This window comes from Pimephales promelas, chromosome 24 (assembly GCF_988280905.1).
Source record: "Pimephales promelas chromosome 24, fPimPro1.hap1.1, whole genome shotgun sequence".
Taxonomy (NCBI): domain Eukaryota; kingdom Metazoa; phylum Chordata; class Actinopteri; order Cypriniformes; family Leuciscidae; genus Pimephales; species Pimephales promelas.
The window spans coordinates 28,676,590-28,692,565 of NC_142792.1; the positions used below are offsets into that span (position 1 = coordinate 28,676,590).

The 15,976-nt window shown below is 40.4% G+C and overlaps 1 protein-coding gene across 1 annotated transcript in view; it reads right to left on the bottom strand.

Moving 5' to 3' along the window:
* The window catches only part of LOC120480869 (NACHT, LRR and PYD domains-containing protein 3), a 165,447-nt gene that overhangs the window by 77,727 nt on the left and 71,744 nt on the right, over window positions 1-15,976 (bottom strand). The window contains exons 3-4 of the mRNA XM_089126978.1: window positions 14,098-15,883; window positions 204-377 (exon numbers count right to left, since the gene is read on the bottom strand). Coding sequence (XP_088983104.1) covers window positions 204-377; window positions 14,098-15,883 — 1,960 coding nt within the window. The remainder of the gene's footprint in view (window positions 1-203; window positions 378-14,097; window positions 15,884-15,976) is intronic.

Genomic DNA, 15,976 nt, shown 5'->3' on the forward strand with positions numbered 1-15,976 from the left:
GGCACTATATAAATGAAGGTGACTTGACTTGTCATACTTCTCAACTCTGAAAAAATGGACATCTGTAAATATGGGGAAAAAATCCCATTCCTGCAAATGTTGTTTCGTCTCTTGTTCTGGCATTCCATAAGAGCAGATGCCACATTCTGTGACTAAATCATTTATTGTGATAGTATTTCATTAATTATTTAACAAAAATTTACCGCAGTATCTCCAGCTGACAGTCTGGGCTCTTCAGTCCATCAGAAAGAAGCTTCACTCCTGAACCCTGCAGGTCATTGTTATTCAGGTCCAGCTCTCTTAGGAAGGAGTTTGAGGATTGAAGAACTGAAGACAAACTCTCACAACACTGAGCAGTGAGATTGCAGCTATGTAGCCTGTGAAGAGAAGAAAACAGCAGTAATGCAATAGTAATGTTTATTAGCTAGGGTTTATAATAATTTGGAAAAACATTTGACTGAAGGGATGTAAGCAAAAGGGATGCACTGATATCAACGGTATCGGGCCCGATACTGCACTCGTGTACTCATACTCAAAAAAATGATCCGATACCAAAAACCGATACCAGGAAGCATGCAACACTGCAGAATAACACTGATAACAGAGTAGAATGGGAATAAAAAAGAAGGCAGTCTATTTAGTAAATATATCTAATTTGTGGAGTATTAAATAGAATATAGAAACGCCTATATAGCTGTAGTGCGCACGCTAGTAAGAGAAAAACCCACAGTTGCACAGACCCGCAAGCTTGATGAGAGCTTCTCTTTTTCACTGACGTCAGCGGAAAGTTTGTAGTTCAGTTAGATGTCAATGGCAAAGAAGGTAAAACGAGACATGTAGCTTATTAATAACATTAACTGGTGAGAGAGAGAGAGCGCACTTATGTTGCACGCTATTAATCGTTCACTCAGCACATGAGTCATTTGGATTCAAGTAAAACATCAACTGTGGTCCCCTACATTATAACAGGATGTCAAGTCAAGAAGTTTCATGAAAGCAAACATCTAAAGCGTGCGTCCCAAACGCTGCGTCTCAGTGTTTGCTGCTGTCTCTGACAGTTTGCGAATATTTCATTGAATTTTTTTCACGTCTAGTACGGACAAATTCATACAACATAATGTAAAAACGCTTGTCTGGGTGAGTATCCTAGTAAACTTAGATGGTTTTATCTCAACTGCACATAGACAGTATATTCAGATGGGATCCCTGCACTCGGTCATAAAGAGGCATCAGTCTAATAAACCTGCTGCAGTGTTTTAATGTTATTCAAACAATAAAGGACAAATAAATGTCTCTCTACTCTAGACTGAAACCCTTTTTAACTTTGAATATTCATCACTGTATAAATTGAATAAAGAAGGATATTTACTGAGTTATTTCACATTTGATTACTTTATTCAAATTTCTGTACCTGAAAACGTGTCAGGTTACGACTGTAACCCGACTCCTCTATAAATAAACTCCGCAGCTAGGGTCCTTACATACACAAAGAAATCTTCCCACATTACTTTTAATTACGATTTCACGCAGACTTCATTGGCTACCGGTACGTTTTCGTAGTAGCTACAAGATTCTCCTTATCACATTTAAAGCACACTTCACACACTTCGATCCTCTGATACTGGTCTTTTAACGATTCCACAGCACAAACTATCATCATTTGGTGGAAGGGCTTTTTGTACTGCTGCCCCAACTCTCTGAAAGTCTATTCCCCAACACATCCGCAACCTCTCATCATTACACGATTTCAAAACTCACCTTAAAGCGACCTTGAGAACTCTGAAAGGCGCTATATAAAATAAACATATTATTATTTATTATTATTAAATACACAGCAGAACAGACTTGTGGATTTATTGGAGGAGGTTAAACAGCTGGTCTCCAAAACATTGAAAAGTATAAACGGATTGTGAAGCATGAACGGAAGGTGGACGATCTGGAGCACTACTCCTGGAGGAATGACTTGAATGGGAAAGAAGGGTGATTTAAGCAATTTTGAGCATGGCATGGTTGTTGGTGCCAGACGGGCCGGTCTGAGTATTTCACAATCTGCTCAGTTACTGGGATTTTCACGCACTACCATTTCTAGGGTTTACAAAGAATGGTGTGAATAGGGAAAAACAGAAAGTATACGGCAGTCCTGTGGGCGAAAATGCCTTGTTGATGCTAGAGGTCAGAGGAGAATGGGCCGACTGATTCAAGCTGATAGAAGAGCAACTTTGACTGAAATAACCACTCGTTACAACCGAGGTATGCAGCAAAGCATTTGTAAAGAAGACACAACACACACAACCTTGAGGCGGATGGGCTACAACAGCAGAAGACCCCACCGGGTACCACTCATCGAGGCTACAATTTGCAAGAGCTCACCAAAATTGGACAGTTGAAGACTGGAAAAATGTTGCCTGGTCTGATGAGTCTCGATTTCTGTTGAGGCATTCAAGTCAAGTCACATTTATTTATATAGCGCTTTTCACAATACAGATTGTCTCAAAGCAGCTTCAAAGTGATAACATGAAAGTAGTACAACACAGATCAACAACATTGCTAAACACTAAATAACCCCAACTGAGCAAGCCAAAAGCAAGCCAAAAGCAAGGCGACAGTGGCAAGGAACCAAAACTTCATCAGATTGGATGAAGAAAAAACCTTGGGAGAACCCAGGCTCAGTCGGGGGCCAGTTCTCCTCTGGCTTACATTCATATTGTTTATATATAAATATTAAATATAAATATTGTTTATGTATAAAACGGCTCCATAACATATTGCAGGCGTTGAGTCGTCTCTTCACAGGCGTTGGTCCTCTCATCACAGGCGTTGGGGCATCCGAAATCCCTGTGAGAGGCTGGATACATTCAGATGGTAGAGTCAGAATTTGGCGTAAACAGAATGAGAACATGGATCCATCATATCATGCCTTGTTCCCACTGTGCAGGCTGGTGGTGGTGGTTAATTGGTGTGAGGGATGTTTTCTTGGCACACTTTAGGCCCCTTAGTGCCAATTGGGCATCGTTTAAATGCCACGGCCTACCTGAGCATCGTTTCTGACCATGTCCATCCCTTTATGGCCACCATGTCCCCATCCTCTGATGGCTACTTCCAGCAGGATAATGCACCATGTCACAAAGCTGGAATCATTTCAAATTGGTTTCTTGAACATGACAATGAGTTGACTGTACTAAAATGGCCCCCACAGTCACTCACCAGATCTCAACCCAATAGAGCATCTTTGGGATGAGGTGGAACGGGAGCTTCGTGCCCTGGATGTGCATCCCACAAATCTCCATCAACTGCAAGATGCTATCCTATCAATATGGGCCAACATTTCTAAAGAAAGCTCTCAGCACCTTGTTGAATCAATGCCAGGTAGAATTAAGGCAGTTCTGAAGGCGAAAGGGGTCAAACACAGTATTAGTATGGTGTTCCTAATAATCCTTTAGGTGAGAGAGACACAGAGCCTATAATAACTTTTTAGAAATATTCACAACTTTACATGATAAGCACTACCCCATTTTAGTTCACAGCAAACAGAACAAATAGTCTAAATGTCCCTGGATGACTAAAGGCCTACAAAATGCATGTAAAAAGAAAAATAATCTATATAAATTATTCATTAAATCGAAAACAAAAGAAGCTGAGAAGTATAAGTTATACAAAAATAAGTTAACTGTTGTAATTAGATTAGCTAATAAATCACATTATAAGAAACTGTTAACTGACAAAAAAATATATATATAAAAAGAACATGGGATGTAATAGTATTCTTAAAAAATGAATAAAAATAAGACTTATCCGGAATACTTTGTTGACTCAAACTATGAATATCGCAACATGAATAGGGCAGTAACAGCTTTAATCATTTTTTTGTAAATGTTGGCCCTGGTTGGCAGCAAAAATCCCAGACGAACAAATAAAGCACTATTGTCACAGTCCTCCGTCTGCACCAGTCTGTCTTGTTTTCAGCACTACACTTCCCAGGATCCTCTTGTCACCCTCTCCCGTGTTCACTCCCTCATCAGCCACCTGTTCCTCGTCTTGATCATCTGTTTCACCTGTTTTCACCCCATTATGTTTGATTCATCTGTGTATTTAGTTCCCTCAGTTTTACTCAGTCATTGTCAGTCGATGTTTGTTGTTAGCCCGTGTTAGCTCCTCATCGCTGGTTCCGTCCAGCCCTCCCGAGCCTGAACTCTCCCCTCCGCTGGTTCCGTCCAGCCTCATTAAAACTGAATTCTCCTCATCGCTGGTTCCGTCCAGCCCTCCTGAGCTTGAACTCTCCTCATCGATGGTTCCGTCCAGCCCTCCCGAGCCTGAACTCTCCTCTCCGCTGATTCCGTCCAGCTCCGTCCAGCCGGCGCCCGAGACCGTCCAGCCGGCGCCCGAGACGTCCAGCCAGCGCCCGAGACCGTCCAGCCAGTGCTAGAGACCGTCCAGCCAGCATCAGAGACCAGGATCCCACCCAGCCTCCCTCTCCTGCTTCCTCTCATCTGTCCTCCATCTGCTCTCCTGCCCTTCAGCTCCCCGAAACCAGCCTGGTCAGTGGATCCCCCAGTCTTCGCCTCCCACCTCCTCCACTTGGACACTTCCTCGTCCCCCGGTCCCATCGGCTCCCCTGTGGCTCGTACCTCCCTCAGTTCCTCCATGGTCCCTCAGTCCACCAGCTCGGCCAGGCTCCCTCTGTCCTCCGGATTCCCTTCACTCCCTCGTCATCCTCCCTTCACCTAGGGACTTCCTTTCTCTGGCTCCGCCCAGTTATGTCACCCCCCCGGTTCAGTCGGACTCCTCACTCCCTCCAGTCACCCGTCAGCCCTCACTCCCTCTTGCCTCACCGTGTCCCTCTGTGCCCCTGCCATCTCTTCGGTCACCTGAGCCTGCGGTGTCACCATGGTCCCTCATCATCACCCCGTGTCGTCAGTCCCTCAGCTTCACCCTGGTCTCCTCTCCCACTTGCTTCGCCCCTGTCAGTCGGCCCCCTGGTGTCATCAGCCCCGGCTCCGCCCTGGCCACGCCCTCAGGCTGCTCCGCCCTGGCCACGCCCTCAGCCTGCTCTGGCCTGGCCACGCCCTCAGCCTGCTCCGCCCTGGCCACGCCCTGCTCAGCCCTCAGATCGTCCCCCCTCCTTCCTCTGTTCTGCGGCGTGAGGCCACGCCTTCCGGGAGGGGGGAGTTCTGTCACAGTCCTCCGTCTGCACCAGTCTGTCTTGTCTTCAGCACTACACTTCCCAGGATCCTCTCGTCACCCTATCCCGTGTTCACTCCCTCATCAGCCACCTGTTCCTCGTCTTGATCATCTGTTTCACCTGTTTTCACCCCATTATGTTTGATTCATCTGTGTATTTACTTCCCTCAGTTTTACTCAGTCATTGTCGGTCGATGTTTGTTGTTAGCCCGTGTGGCGCCCGTGTTCCTGTCTTCCTGCCTGTTTTATATATATTAAAACGGATCTTTACCGATATTCCGGACTCCTTGTTCCTCTTCCTGAACCACACCCTGACAACTATATTGAAAAAATGGATACAAATGTAAACACTACTTTTCTTTCAGCAGTTCATGAGAAAGAACTTATGGATATTGTCCAAAAATAATTATTATATGGACTGTCATTCCATCAATATGGCCCTATTAAAAAGTTATTAAAAATATTACAACACCTTTAGCGCACATAATTTTTAAATGGCTGTGTTGCCAAGAAAATGAAGATTGCTAAAGTTATTCCTCTTTTTAAAAATGGTAATCAGCACCACTTTACCAGTTATAGACCAATTTCACTGCTCCCTCAATTCTCAAAAATCCTAGAAAAAGTATTTTGTATGCGATTAGAAAAATGTGTTTAAAAATTGAATTTGATTAATGAATATAAATACTGCTTCAGAAATAAAAGATCTACATCTATGGCTTTAATTAATGCAATAGACGAATGATCAAATGCTCTGGACAATAAAAATTGTACCATTGGAATATTTTTTTATTTGAAAAAAGCCTTTGACATTATCAATCACGCAATATTACTCAAGAAACTAGAAAGGTATGGGAGTAGTGGCTGGAAAATGGGTAAAAATCTACTTAAGTGACAGAGTGCAATATTTTCAGATGGGTGAGTTCTCATCGAACTGTAGTATAATTTCTTGCGGTGTCCCCCAGGTAGGGATGCTCGGTATACCGGTACTGCAAAAATACCGGTATTTAATATATTTCAAACGGTACAATATCATAATTTTGTTAAATTCGGTATTTGATGCGCTGCTGTTTCGAAGTTCTCCACTAGGCAGCAGTGCGCTACCGAAACTGATGCGGTCATGTTGCCATGGAAGGCAACACATCAAATCTGCCGACGCGCTCGTCAGTTGCTCATCCTGACTCGTTGAAAGAGTTCAGAGATCGACAGGTGAGTTCGTCATTCAACTGATTTAATTGAGATTTTTATTGAACACTGAACAGCACACATCCATAAGAGCTTATCAATTAAATATGATACGGTAAACACGAAAGCTCAAATCTTCTTGCATGACACGCTAGAACCAATTCAGTTTACGTCTTTATTGCCACTGTGGCAGAGAGAGAGAGAGAGAGAGAGAGAGAGAGAGAGAGAGAGAGAGAGAGAGAGTAATATTACTAATATTGCAATTAAACTACATTTGTCAACATTCATTTGGTACCCTGGCCTAACACTATAGCATTTATTAATCTAGATCAATCAGTAATATAATGACCTAAAAAAGTTGTATATGTAATGGAGTGGGTGTAATTGGGTGTAATGGAGTAACCCCCCCTCAATTATTCATCTTAAATACTATTTTATTTAATTAAGTCATCTTCATTACACGGTTGTTGTTGAATTTTTCTGTATTTTTTGTTGAATTCTGTTTTTTTCTATTTATTTATATTTAATTTTTCTGTTCTTTTCATGCTCTATCTGCACAGTAGGAAGTATGTAGGCTATATTTTCTGTCTGGGACTTTTAAGCTAAAAGCTTGGCAGACGAGATTTGGGAGACGGAAGATCTGGAAAGGTCGCGAGATGGGAAAAAAGAGAGAGTATCGCGAGACGATTGTGGAAGAGCGTTGTTGTTGCTATTGTAACCGAGATTGTTTTTGGATGTTGCAAGTGTTCCTGAAATAAAACCCGACTTAAAATCTTCATAAAACGCACGCGTGGACCTCGTGTGTAACATATACTAATACATGAGTAGCTTCTTAACATTACTTTATGCAATGTATTATATGCATAATATGAACCCAAACCCAAACAGTAACCAAACCAAGATGAATAAAAGCTATAAATGTTGATAACTCTCTTGATTCATGACAGCATGTAATTCCATTATTCGATTATTATTATTATTATATGTTAATCTATTATAGATAATTAACCTATTTTAATTGTATAATTTCAGTTTTTTTTTATTAAATCTAAATGTAAATGTTGTATGTTCCTTGATTAAATTTATTTATTTTTTACATTGATACGTTTTTTTTTGTTTTGTTTTTTTGATACTTTTCTTTGCACATAGTGGAGAGTTTGAAGCAGTGTCTAATAAAATTGCTTCAATTCACTTAAATTGAGACTTTTTTTTCGACTGTGATATCGATTTAGTAGCGATACCGAGGTATTATGTTATGGTATCGTACCAAAGCCAAAATTGTGGTATCGAGCCATCCCTACCCCCAAGGGTCAATATTGGGCCCTAAATTATTCAACTTGTACATCAATGGTATATTTAATGTTTCAAAATTACTTAAGTGTGTTTTGTTCGCAGATGACACTAAAATTTTCTACTGTGATGATAATTATGATAAGGTTATTAATGTTGTAAACACTAAACTAAGGGATATAAAAAAGTGGATTGATAAGTTACAATAGACAATAAATTAACTTGGAAAACTCACATCAGACACATAGAATCTAAAGTCTCTAAAAGCCTTGCAATAATAAATAAAGCTAAACATGTCCTTGATTAAAATACACTCCGTACCCTGTATTTTTCCCTGATTCTGCCATACTTAACTTATTGTGTTGAAGTATGGGGGAATAATTATAATAACTCCTTGCAGTCTTTACTTATCTTACGAAAAAGGGCTATACGTACAATACACAAGGCTGAGGCCACGTTTACACAAAGCCGGGTATTTAGCAAACCGAATATTTTCCCCCTCTCTGTTTTCAAAAATAACATCGTTCACACACCCGCATAAATACGCCATTGAGCGGCATTATAACTATGCCAAACATGGGCGGCAGTGTAGGGGTAAAGGCAGGGGCGTAATTTGCGGGTGGGACGGGTGGGACATGTCCCCACCACTTTTTGCCAGGGTCGATATTGTCCCCACCACTTTTTAAAAGCTCTCGCGGCACGGATAGCTAACAGTAGAAATAAATAAAACATCTCCAACTGGCAGACCATTCATTTCATTCGTTTATAAAATAAAAGAAGCGATCTAGCCCTGAAATACGTTGTGTTTTAAATCAAGTGATCAAAGTGCTCATTGCCGCCTGCGATCGGTGGCGCGGTTACAGTGTATCTATTCCCGCTCCAATTTCGCTCCGCTCACCTCACACCACGAGTCTGGCAGAGGGCAGAGAGGGTTTTCTCCGCAACCACGGCATGAGTCTGAATCCTCAGACATTGTCCAAACTTGTGTTCTTGAAGGTGAACTCAAAAGAACTGTAGATAAGGAAAGCAATTCGTTTTCTTTCTTTCTTTCTTTTTTTAAAAGGTTTGACAACATAAGCAATCCATGTGCACTCTGCGCAAAATTTTGGCCTAATAGTTCATTTAGCATACTTTTAAAAACGTTGATGTAGCCTACAGTATGCCTATAACCTGTATATTTTTATTTATATATAATTAGGCTCATTGATTCGTTTAATTTTACAGCATTTTATTTTGGTACAATTGATATAAGCATAGGCTAATTTTATTTTATTTGTGCGCGCTGTGCAAAAGTTTAGCTATCAAGATGTTGGCCTAGTTAATTTACTTTTTAAATTTACTTTTAAAATGTTTATGTAGGCCTTTATTTTTTTACATTTTTGTTTATACTTTTTTTTAATCTTTATTTATATTATTGGGCCCATTTATTCGTTTAATTGTACAGCAGTTTGTGTGTACAATGGAGAGGCTATAAGCCAATTTAAATTTTAATCGTGCGTTCCGCAAAAAATCAGTTATCAAAATTCTGGCCTAATAGTTAATTTACTTTTAAAACTTTTATGTATATTTTTGTTTATATAATTTTTATTCATATTATTAGGTCAATTTATTCGTTTAATTTTACAGGACTTTCTGTATAGGCTATTTCCACTGCCACTGGACATGTTGTAAAGTCGGATCTATGTTTTTATTCACATGTCACGTGATTCATTCATTTACACACATGTCCCACCCACTTTTTAAAACAAAGTTACGCCACTGGGTTAAGGATACAGCCATGCAAGCCAATCAGAATCCTCAGAATCGACAAGAGAGAACCTAAAATGCCATTTCTCCCAGTTCACACGACAACACATAACCGGCACTTTGGCTGGAGTTTTTAGAAATAATCGTTTTCTGTGATAAAAACGGGGTTTTCGAGTAAACGAGAGGCCAATCCGCAGGGAAATATCTGCGTTTTCCCTTCGTGTAAACGGGGCCTGAGTATCTCGAACAGTACAGGACCTTGTCCAACTGAACACGGCACAACTCTTATTTAAAGCATTTCACCATCTATTACCTGCTAATATACAAAAGTTATTCACACAGAGTGAGCAGTTGTATAGTTTGAGGAGCTGTGGGAACTTCTCTATAGACGAATCCGGCGAAACTACCGGAAGTAAGCGGGGCGCCATTACTGAGCTGTTGCTGGGTAGCGTTGCTCCATTGCCTCCTATTGTTTTAGTTGCAACTTGCGTCCACTGGAATAAACAGCCCGCGATTTACGACTGTCACTAACGTTACAACGTTATCCCTTGTATAATGTCGAGTGGGTAAACAGTTTCCGTTATAAATTGTTTCAATGGTGGCAGTAAAATTTCGATTTTGAAGAGAAAACATTGTGAAAACCCCGGGTCGAGTGCCCCTGTCTGGTGCCGTACGGTTTACAGATTTCCTGGGCGAGTACAAGACGTGGACATTCGCGTATAATAACAATTATTTAATGACATAAGTAAAAAAAATATAATAAATATGTCATATAGTGATCAGCAAAATCTCCTCTCTTGCTATTTTTTCTATTCAATTAACATGCTATGGTCATTAAATGGCTTTCCTGAGCTAAATGTAACGTTATGTGACATAATTGTTTTCCTGCTGTTATATTGACCTCTTTCCATGGTTTAAAAACACTAATTGGTCGATATTATGTATACTTTCTAGCTGTAACGTTACCTTACCCTTGCCTGTTGCAATATGAAAATGAGATAAATAATGGACACAAATGAAAAACATGAATTTGTTTATTTGATTTCATTCATTTATTTATTTATTGTTGCCAAATGGACAGATCTTTTTATAGTTTCCTCGTTAGCAAACGTTAGCATAGCTAGCTTGCCAAGCTATTTTCATAAATAACGTTAATCTGTAAGATCGTTTGTACCTTCATCTGTGACTGGAGGCCACTGCAGTCACAGATCAAACCAACAAGTCATTCTGCCTGGCTGTAGCTGTCATCGAGGGTGAGTTCGCGTTATCACCGAGGTTTGTTTACATACCGGTGCATATGTCTATATGCCTGTGTAACAGCTCAGTAATGGCGTCGCCACAAGATGGCAGCCTACACAGAACGCTCGTCGGATTCGTCTATACCAATGGTTAAAGCCACCAGGAGGAGTTTCTGTGTGTCTGTATGCAGAGTTAAATTATGAAATAGTTTGGGGCTTGAACTTCAAACAATGTCAATGTATTCACCAGTTTAATAAACCGAAGGTCTTGTCACAGTACAAGGAGGGTGGCATCTTTCATGTGTAGCCTTTCTTTGTTCTATTTGTGCTATTTTTAATTCGAAAAAATATATATATATATTTTTTTTTACTATTGACTCCTTGTCTTTAATAATGTTTTACATTTACATTAATTTGGCAAGTAGTTTTTGCTGTAGTATTAAAATCGTAATAGAGAATTGTGATATTTCACTGGTATCTATTTGAACCACTGACCCAATCCTCTGCACTGAGCCCTGCTGGAGCTGCTCTAAATATGTGATGTACTATTAAATGAAAGATACAATGTGATAGAACAATAGAAAGAACAGTGAGAGTAACAGAAGCTCATTCAATACAATTTAACAGGCTTAAGCATGAAAATAACTGAAAGAAATATATATTTGTTGAAAAAATAAGCCAACTAATAAGATTTATTCTTTTGGTTTCTTGACCCAATACATTTAAAAATGACAAATTCAGTATCAGTCACAATTATGTTCTATCTGTCTGGACCTGTTCTTAGTAGTCACTGATTAGTTGGCGGCAGTGGCTCAGTGGTTCATGTGGGTTGTCTACAAACTGAAAGGTTGGTGGTTCAATTCGACCAAGTGTCGAGGTGTCCATGAGCAAGACACCTAACCCCAGCTGCTCCCGACAAGCTGGCTGGCGCCTTGCATGGCTGACACCGCCGTCGGTGTATGAATGAGTGTATGAATGGGTGAATGTGAGGCAAATGTAAAGCGCTTTGGTGGCCGTTAGGTCTATGAAAGCGCTATATAAATGCAGTCCATTTACCATTTTAGTTAACCTTCATCCACTGTGTCTGGTGAGTTTAGTATGGAATGGGGCATGGTTCGCATGAAAAATCGCTAATGTGAACACTGTCATGGGACCCGGGTGAGCACTGGGGTACCGACCCCGAGACTACCTAGAGGAGGTGGTCTGAGTTTGGTTGCTCCCGAACTGTGCCGCGCTTCACGTGAATCTGAAAGCAACACGGACTCGGCTACGCACTTGTTCAGGAAAGTAAAGTAACCTGCGCATGCGTTTTAGCTTATTGTGATGTATTCAGTTAAATAAAACACTTAAAAGGGATGATAATGATTCTTTTTTTACTTGGATACTAGCAAGAGTGAGCCTGCAGTGTATTCGTGCATTGCGCAAGGAATCAGGGCAACACATTTGGAAATCCACTGTCTCCTCAAAAGAGTCCGTTTGCAAGCAACAGAAGTCTCCGTTATGTGACACATGCACAGTAAACCTGTATTGTTCACTCAACTGCACATAATTAACAACAGCATTAACAACAGCAAATTAATAAAAAACACAATATTGATCCTCGTTCTGTTTTCTATCATGTGCCGTGCATGTTTGCGATGACGTAAGATGCACGCAAACGCACCAGGGTTCAAAAGAATGAAGTTGAGTGTGCAATAGGGCTGAACGATTAATTGCATTTGCGATAATATCGCGATATGATGAAACGCGATTTTGTAATCGCAAAGGCTGCGATTACACTGGTCACGTGACACGCGAGAGAAAAGCAGTCTGCAAGATCAAGCATAAGCTTGGCATGCAACCCAAAAAGCTCTGGCATACAGAAAAGAACAGTTTATTTTTAATGATATTGTGTTATTTATTCTCTCCCCAACAATTCTGGATCGATTCAGAGAATTTCAGAATCGAGTCTGAGCTTTGTTTTTAAACACAGATGCGTGATGACGCTGGGCGTGCTTTAGAAACAACCGTGTTTTGCTTGCTTCTCTCTCGCTCTCTTTCTCTCTCACTTGCTCACACACACGAGACCGCTCGAACCTTCCGAAACATGTTTTTTTCATTCTCAATCGGGGTTTAACCGAGTTACAAGGACATTCGCAGGCTTCATTGCACAGGGTTTGCCGCTTTGCTTGATGTTATAACGTTACACTTGCAGTGCGCGTTCTCCCCCGCGGGAATTTTCCTTACAAATGCTTCACAAAGGCATTATTTATATCTTTTGGAGTGCAGTTGGCTTATATATTAAATATATGAAAATCACAGAGAAGGCTGCTTTCGTTTTAAAATACTAACGCGTGATTTGTGAAGAGCGCTCGTGCATGCGGCCATGAGCGACTCATTGGTTAAACGTACTTGCATGTCAAAATGCTTTCATGACGTGAAATTAATGCAAACACGGTGAGTTATATCTTAAACCAACTGGACAAACCACATTTACAATTTTAATAGAGATATGTGCATTAGTGTGAATGCAGCTTATTATATCTAAACTGAGGGGGAAATCACTCCACCTCTTGAATGAAAAACATTTTAAATACTGAGACCACTCTTTCTTTATTGCTTGTAATGCTTTTTTGTTTCTCTTTATTTACTAGCTTTTATATTTTGAAGCTATGTTAGTTTATATAGCCTATTTACATTTCTTAACATGTAATTGGTTTAATTAAATGTTTTTTTTATATATTTTCTTAAAGTATGTGTTTTTACACATGTAATTAAATACATATTTTAAGTGTTATTAGGATTAATTAATAAGAAAAAAAAGTAGATCAGATCATGAGATGCCTAAAGATTCCTATCCCTACTGTACAATGATTTATTGCTTGTCTTTGTCGACTAATAGGCCTACAGAAGGTAAAGAACTTTTTTTTTTTTAAATCGCATATTAAATCGCAATCGCAATATTGGTTAAAAAACGCAATTAGATTATTTTCCATAATTGTTCAGCCCTAGTGTGAAACCAGACCAACGCCGCGGGGCGCCCGGAACAAACGCACTCGGGCTTGAACCGCAGCAAACAAGCTTTGTTTTCGTTTGGAATCAAGCTTCGTCTGTCTGCTTCATCAACCAGGTGACAGTATCGGTATCGGTACTCTGTATCGGCAAGTACCACAAATGAATGTGTATCTGACTTTTCTGGAAAAGTTGTATTGTGGATCCCTAGTAATCAAAGTTATAAAAATTATCTTTATCAAATAACCAGTATTTTCAGTTTCTTTAAGTTTTAATAAAATTAGGAATGATAAAATATTTAAAACTCAGGTTACTGAGTTTTGCCTGATGAGTGTGTTCTCCATTAGGCAAGTTGGGTCAGGCATTTAATATCATCACAAAATTGATTTGCCCAGCAAATCACCTGTGTAAGATTAAGGCCCAATTAAAATGACTAACAGTGTATATAAATGAATGTAAAGTAGACTCTTACAGTGCTCTTCTGGTGTTTTTGATCACTGGCAGTAGTCTCATCACTGCTTCATCAGATCTTCTGTATTTCTGCAGTTCAAACTTCTCTTGAGTCTCTTCTGACATCAGGAGCATGTACACCAGACCAGACCACTGAGCAGAGGAGAGATCTGCTGAAAGATTTCCTGAGCTCAGATTCTTCTGGATTTCCTCCTCAAAGTCATCTTTTAGTTCACTGAGACAGTAGAAGAGATTGATGGTCCTCTCTACTGATTTCTCTGTCTCTATTTTCTGTTTGATATAGTCAACAGTGTCTTTAACGTTCTCTGATTTGAGTTTCAGTCCTGGCAGTAGTTCCTTCAGGTCACTCTGATTGGACTCCAGTGAGAGACCCAGGAGGAACCGAAGGAAAAGGTCCAGGTGTCCGTTCTTGCTTTCTAAAGCCTTGTTGATTGCAGCCTTATGAAGCTGAAACTGTGACTTTTTGGACAGTTTCCATGTCAGTTTTTCACTGCGGGATTGAAGAAATGGGTTTGCTTTCTTGTTTTTGTTCATCATAAACACATAAAGAGCAGCAAGGAACTCCTGGACGCTGAGATGTACGAAGCTGAAAACACTTCTGGCTGAAACAGTTTCCTTCTGAAAGATCTGAGTGCATAACCCAGATTGCACTGAACCTTCCCTGACATCGAGTCCACATTCCTCAAGATCTTCTTTGTAGAAAATCAGTTGACCTTTCTCCAGCTGTTGAAAGGCCAGTTTCCCAAGCTTCTGAATAATCTCATCAAAAGACACTGCGTTGGCTTTAGGTTCGGGCACAGCACAGTATTTGTCTTTCTTCTGTTGCTGCTGAGAAATTAAGAAGCTTGTGTACATCCCTGTGAGAGTTGTGGGAGTTTTGTCATTGCTCTCTTGATCCAGTAGAGGCCGAAGAACAGTGAGAGAGATCCAGCAGAAGACGGGGATATGGCACATGATGTACAGGCTCCTGGATTTCTTGATGTGACTGATGAGGTTTCCAGCAACCTCAGGACTGCTGTTTTTGATGAAGTATTGCTCTTTCTGCTCATCACTAAATCCTCGCACCTCTGTCACTTGATCAATGTATCTTCGGGGAATCAGACTGGCTGCTGCTGGTCTGGAAGTGATCCAGATGAGAGCAGAGGGAACAAGGTGTCTCTTGATCAGGCTTGTAACTATCTTACTCACTGTTGTTTTTTTGTGAACATCTGTAAATCTGACACCATCTTCAAAACTCAAAGGGAAGCGACATTCATCCAGTCCATCAAAAATGAACAAGACCTTCCTGTCACCTTTAGGAAGAGAGGGCAGTTCCTTATCACTAAAGAAGTGTTCGTGAAGCAGTTCCATGAGGCTGCAGTCCTCTGTAATCAGGTTTAGCTCACGGAATGGAAGAGGAAAAATGAAGTTTATACCCTGATTTTCTTTTCCATCAACCCAGTCAAGGATGAATTTATTGACTGAGACAGTTTTTCCCACCCCTGCGATCCCCATCGTCAGTACCTTTGAGTTTCGTTTAAACATGTCATTACATTTGACTTGAGTCTCCTTGGCAGTCGGTCGATTGTGAGATTCGATCTGTATCACCTCGTGCTCGTTCACTCTTCCTCCAGTCTCATTCTCCACCACATATAAATCAGTGTAGATATCGTTCAGGTTTTTCTGATGACCCGTCTGTGAATTACCAACCAATATCCGCTCACACTCCTGTTTTAAAATGTCCTTCAGTCTGCAGCTGGCCTCTGTGTAATCATGAAGAGTAGCTTGTCTGTTATCTTCAGCTGAGCCTTTAAAAAAAGAGAAGAAAAGACAGCAAAGACTAAATGATCATGTTTTTCATAAATTCTTAATAAAACCTATGTGTAATTTGTAACCTGGTC